At 46.7% G+C, this 6,360-nt stretch overlaps 1 protein-coding gene across 1 annotated transcript in view; it reads left to right on the top strand.

The window, feature by feature from the left end:
* Positions 1-1,291: 1,291 nt before the first annotated feature.
* Positions 1,292-6,360, top strand: part of LOC143290296 (uncharacterized) — a 10,834-nt gene continuing 5,765 nt past the window's right edge. The window contains exons 1-3 of the mRNA XM_076599646.1: positions 1,292-1,437; positions 3,938-4,118; positions 5,770-5,868. Of these exons, the coding sequence (XP_076455761.1) occupies positions 1,292-1,437; positions 3,938-4,118; positions 5,770-5,868 (426 nt within the window). The remainder of the gene's footprint in view (positions 1,438-3,937; positions 4,119-5,769; positions 5,869-6,360) is intronic.

The following is a 6,360-nucleotide window of genomic DNA, read 5'->3' as shown; positions in this document are numbered from 1 at the left end:
GAAGTCACATACACAGCATCACAATTCATTGGAGTTATGTTCACGTGCAGTTGTCATGTTGAGGAAGGGTAGGGAGAGGAGAACGGACCTTGTGACAGTTTCACGTGCTGTACTCCTCTCGATTGTCCAGTTTGAAATGTGAACACAGTTGAACATCCAATTCTTCTTTATTATGTATTGAAAATATTTTTGCAATTAGCACCAAATCCAACAATGATCAACCAATTCTGAAAGTGCCATTCAGTTTACCACACCTTCATACAGCTCCTTGCAGAATATCACAACTTCACGTCACCTGGAAACTGCACAATTCGTCGAAAATATCAGAGAGCCTCAAACTGCGTCTGCCTTCTCTGCCCAAAGGGAGAGAGAGAGAGAGAGATGTTTTATTCAATACAGACCATGGCCCTTCATGAAGGAGTGGTGTAAACAAACGTTAGTTATTATTGCTCTCTCTGTCTGTGTCTTTGTGCAATTTTGCTTCTTTAGCTTTATATCCTCTTTAGGGCGAGGGCTGGATGTAAAAAACCAAACCAAACCAAAACAAACAAACAAACAAACAAAAAAACAACCCAAAAGAAAACAAACAAACAAACAAAAAACAACAACAAACAACAACAAAAAACCAAAACAAAACAAACAACAACAAACAAAAAACCCGAAAAAACGTGCTTGCTTATCCATTACCCTCGATAATAAAGATTTTGGCTTGTTTCTCTCTGTGAAAGCCTGACTAAGTGACACAAGAAACGAATGTTGTGCGCTTAGAAAATAAGACAGCTCTGTCAGCTCTACCCAGGTAGGCAGCCCGTAATGTAAATGACCCTTGTATTTGTAAAGCGTTAGAGCTTGTATCTCTCACTGAAGACATGTGCTTTATTAGCATCTGTATAAATTAGTTACTGTTTTAGGTAGTGAACTGCTACAATCTGACTGTGGTATTTGCGCTCTCTCTCTCTCTGTGCGTGTGTGACTGCTGCAGGTGGTGAACTGCTACCTACTGCCCTTGGTGTTCGTGCTGTGTGTGTGTGTGTGTCTGTCTCTCTCTCTCTCTCTCTCTCTCTATATATATATATATATATATATATATATATGTGTGTGTGTGTGTGTGTGTGTGTGTGTGTGTGTGTGTGTGTGTGTGAACTGCTACCTATTGCCCTTGGTGTTCATGCAGTGTGTGTGTGTGTGTGTGTGTGTGTGTGTGTGTGTGTGTGTGTGTGTGTGACTGTTGCAGGCGGTGAACTGCTACCTACTGCCCGTGGTGTTCCTGCTGGGGGTGAGCGGCAACGCCATGAGCATGGTGGTGCTGATGGTGCATGGCATGGACACCTCCACCAACGTCCTTCTGCTGGGCCTGACCCTCTCCGACCTCTGCTACCTCCTCACCATGTTCGCCAGGTCAGTTCAGGGGTCAGAGGTCACAGGCAGGGGTCAGAGGTCACAGACAGAGATCACTGAGAATCTGGGCACACCAGATTTTTCTCCCCCACCCTTCCCCTCCCCCCCATCCACTACACCCTGAGTGGTGGTGTGGACGCTAGGAAACGAGAGAATCTGAGAATGCAAGAGCTAATACCACTCTCTCCATAATTTCCACCCCCCCCCCCTCTTCCGCTAGACCTTGAGTGCTGGTTTGGACGCAAGAAAGCGAGAGAATCTGAGGGAGCAAGATCTAATCCCACATTCTCCAGATTTGTCTCATTGTCTCTCCCTTCAGTAGTCCTCGAGTGGTGGTATGGACGCTGGGAAGCGAGAGAATCTGAGAGCGCAAGAGCTAATCCTACGCTCGCCAGAACCCCCACCACTTCCTCCACTGGACCTTGAGTGGTGGTTTGGACGCTAAGAAACTAGGGAATCTGAGGGAGCAAAATCTAATCCCACATTCTACATAATTCCCCCCCCCTCCCTCTTCCTCCACTAGACCTTGAGTGGTGGTTTGGACCCTAGGACGCGAGAGAAACTGGCGGAGCAACCACATTCTCCAGATTTGTCTCATTGTCTCTCCCTTCAGTAGTCCTCGAGTGGTGGTATGGACGCTGGGAAGCGAGAGAATCTGAGAGCGCAAGAGCTAATCCTACGCTCGCCAGAACCCCCCACCCCCTCCTCCACTAGACCTTGAGTGGTGGTTTGGACGCTAGGAAGCGAGAGAAACTGAGGGAGCAAAATCTAATCCCACATTCTCCATAATTTCCACACCCCTCCCCTCCTCCACTAGACCTTGAGTGGTGGTTTGGACGCTAGGAAGCGAGAGAAACTGAGGGAGCAAAATCTAATCCCACATTCTCCATAATTTCCACCCCACCTCCTCCACTAGTCCCTAAGTGGTGGTTTGGACGCTAAGCTTAAAAAGCCTGGGAATCTGAGGGAGCAAGATCTAATCCCACATTCTCCATAATTTCCACCCCCTTCCTCCACTAGACCTCGAGTGGTGGTATGGACGCTAGGAAACGAGAGAATCTTAGAGTGCAAGAGCTAATCCCACACTCTCCATAATTTCCACCCCCTCCTCCACTAGACCTTGAGTGGTGGTTTGGACGCTAGGAAGCGAGAGAAACTGAGGGAGCAAGATCTAATCCCACATTCTCCAGATTTGTCTCATTGTCTCTCCCTTCAGTAGTCCTCGAGTGGTGGTTTGGACGCTGGGAAGCGAGAGAATCTGAGAGCGCGAGAGCTAATCCTATACTCGCCTGAACCCCCCCGACCACCTGGTCCACTAGACCTTGAGTGGTGGTTTGGACGCTAAGCTAGAGAATCTGAGGGAGCAAGATCTAATCCCACATTCTACATAATTTCCACCCCCTTCCTCTCCTCCTCCACTAGACCTTGAGTGGTGGTTTGGACGCTGGGAAGCGAGAGAATCTGAGAGCGCGAGAGTTAATCCTATACTCGCCTGAACCCCCCACCACCTCGTCCACTAGACCTTGAGTGGTGATTTGGACGCTAAAAAGCTGGGGAATCTGAGGGAGCAAGATCTAATCCCACATTCTCCATAATGTCCACCTCCCCCCCTTCTCCACCAGACCTTGAGTGGTGGTTTGGACGCTAAGAAGCAAGAGAATCTGAGGGAGCAAGATATAATCCCACACTCTCCAGAGCTTTCTCACCCTTCACCAGAGCTTGACTGGTGGTCTGCACACTAGGAAGTGAGAGAAACCGGAGGTACTGGAACGAGACGCACACACGACGCCAGAATTTTATCGCTCCTCCACTAGACCTCGGGTTGCTAGTAGTTTGGATGCAAGGAAGCAAGCACATCTTTGGGACGAGGTTCGAATCTCGCGCTTTCCAGAATTTTCTGTCCCCCTCCTCTACTGGTGTAGTGTGTCCATCAAGGAAGCCAGAGAATCTGAAGGTGTGAGATCTAATCCCACAATCGCCAGAATTTTCTCTTCCTCTCCACTAGACCTCGAGAGGTAGTCCCGTGTGTCCCGCATGCGCGTAAAAGAACTCACGGCAAAATAGAGAGCTGACTTTGCCAAAATGATGTGAAAAAACAACAAACGCTTTGACAGTAAAACCAAATAAAACACTTGCAGACAGAAACAGCAGAGAAAAAACGGGTAGCGTTTCTCCGTGGTGATACGCGCTTCACAGGGAGAACAGTCCGAATTTCACCCACAGAAAGTTGTTGTGACCAAGAAACAATACAATACAATACAGTACAGTACAGTACAATGCAATACAATGGGCTTTGGACCACAGTTCCCTCAGGGTAAAGTCCTGGATCCATACAGACGAGCGGTGAGCCACTTTTTTGTAGACGTAAATGTTTGTGTACAGATTCGAATGAGTGTGTGGTTTTGTGTGTTTTCGCTTTTCTTTTCTGTCTTTAGACTCTTTTTCATCTTTCGCTTTTGTATTATTTTAGTTTTTGTTCTCACTTGCTGACTCTGCACTGTCCCCTCCCCTCCCCCCCGCCACTGTTCACTGTATGCAGGAAGGCGTCATGTCTAGTGTCGCACGTGGACGTGACGGCAGGCCGCACGCTGGAGACGGCCCTGATCCCCAACGTGTACATGGTGAACCGGGTGTTCAGCTACATCACCCCCTTCCTCACCATGCTCATCACCCTGGAGAGGTGCCTGGCCGTCACCCTGCCCCTCAAGGTCAGGGTCAGGGTCAGGGGTGATGTGGTGGTCAAGGCTGATAGAAAACAGATGCGTTATTATGATAAGCAACAATTTATTATTTTATTATTTTAAATATCAAGTCATCTGCGCACTACACTCACACTGTGGAGACTCAACAGTCGAGTGGTTTCTACAGCAGTGTGTCACAGCGAAAAGCATTGCATTAGGGCCTCAAGTGTAATCGATTACAGCACGATAGAGGGTACGCTGAAAAATAAATCGAAATGGATGATAATGATGATAATGGTGGTAACCACAATGTTAATGAAAATAATGATGATAATGATAATCATAATAATTTAGCGCTTGTATGACTCAAACTCCCCACACATTACACACAACACACACACACACACACACACACACACACACACACACACACACACACACACACACGTACACGACTGCATACAACACCACATAACAACGAGAAAGGCAAAGACAAAACCGCCAACATGGAAACACAGATTTCCAGTATGATTTTTGGCATAAAAAGCACAGATAATGAAGAACATGACGATGAAGACGATCTCACTGTCACTTGGAGTGATAACTGTGGAGTGATGGCCTAGAGGTAACGCGTCCGCCTAGGACGGCTCAGCCGCCGATATTTTCTCCCCCTCCACTATACCTTGAGTGGTGGTCTAGACGCTAGTCATTCGGATGAGACGATAAACCGAGGTCCCGTGTGCAGCATGCACTTAACGCACGTAAAAGAACCCACGGCAACTAAAGGGTTGTTCCTGGCAAAATTCTGTAGAAAAATCCACTTCGATAGGAAAAACATAAAACTGCACGTAGGAAAAAAAAAAAGAAAAAAAAGGTGGCGCTGTAGTGTAGCGACGCACTCTCCCTCGTGAGAGCAGCCCGTATTTCACACAGAGAAATCTGTCGTGATAAAAAGAAAAGAAAGAAATACCTCATAGTTATTCACAATGTTTTAACGTTAAGAAGCACAATGAGCGCTTGAACCATTACGACGACGGCTGTGATGACGACGAAGACAATAATCTACATTTACAAGTGCTGCTGCTGCTGCTGATAATAATGATAACTGCGATGACTATGGTAATGACAACGATGATGTTGATGACGCTGACGATGGTGGAGACACTGATGATAATCACGATGGTGATGCCAATAAAGATGGTGATGGCTATGATGATGGTGGTGCCATTGGTGATGACAATACTGATAGCGATGCCATCATGGTGATGATGATATTGATGCCAATTATGATCATGACAATGATGATGGTGATGACGATGATGGTGGTGATGACAATGATGAAGATGACAACGATGATGGTGATGACAAGAAGGAAGCCAATGATGATGGTGATAACACTGATGACAGTGATCATAATGATGATGCTGATTATGATGCCAATGGTAATGGTGATGCCAGTGATAATGGTAATGACACTGATGGTTATGACAATGATAATGATGCCAGTGTTGCTAACGATGAAGGTGATGCACACCAATAATGATGGTGATGACAATGATGATTATGAAATGATGACACTGATGCTTGTGATGACGTTGATGAAAGTGATGACACTGACAATGGTGATGGCACTGACAATGGTGATAACAGAGCTGTAAACTATGTTTAATTGTTGTTGTTTTTCTTTCAGGTACAAAGCATCGTGACCTCTTTCCGGATGAAGCTAGCCGTGGCTTCCATCTATGTATTCTCCACAGTGGCCCAGTTTCCATTCTTCTTCATCTATGAGGTGAAGGACAGAGGGCTGGGGATGGGGACTAGGGAATGAGGAAGGGAGGAAGTGAAGAGACTGACATGGGGTAGGGGGAGAGAGGAAAAGAGGCAGGGTGTGCTGAATCACAACAGTCAGCGTTGAACACCACGGCACCGAAGAAACTCAGCAGCAACGCGAGGTCTCCTCTAATGGGTGGCGTCATGGCGACTTCACATAATAACGATAATGATAATAATAGAAGAAGGAGGAAGAGGACTAGGAGGAGTAGGGGGTATAGGAGGAGGTATCTATATAGGCTCAGCTAAAAATCTTGTGCGTAGACAAAAATCAAAGCGCTCTCGCAGTCGTCATTCACGTGAACACATGCACCATTCTAATCGAGAGGGATGGAAGACAAAACTTATGATGGAAGAATGGAAGACAAAACATGCAGACAGAAAGCCAGAGAAACTTGTAGACCGGAGAGAGGGAGGGGAAGGGCGAGGGGAGGGGACAGAAGGAGCTAGT

Source organism: Babylonia areolata, chromosome 15 (genome assembly GCF_041734735.1).
Source record: "Babylonia areolata isolate BAREFJ2019XMU chromosome 15, ASM4173473v1, whole genome shotgun sequence".
Classification (NCBI taxonomy): domain Eukaryota; kingdom Metazoa; phylum Mollusca; class Gastropoda; order Neogastropoda; family Buccinidae; genus Babylonia; species Babylonia areolata.
The sequence above is the reverse complement of the archived record's forward strand: the minus strand, read 5'-3'. Positions and strand labels throughout refer to the sequence as shown.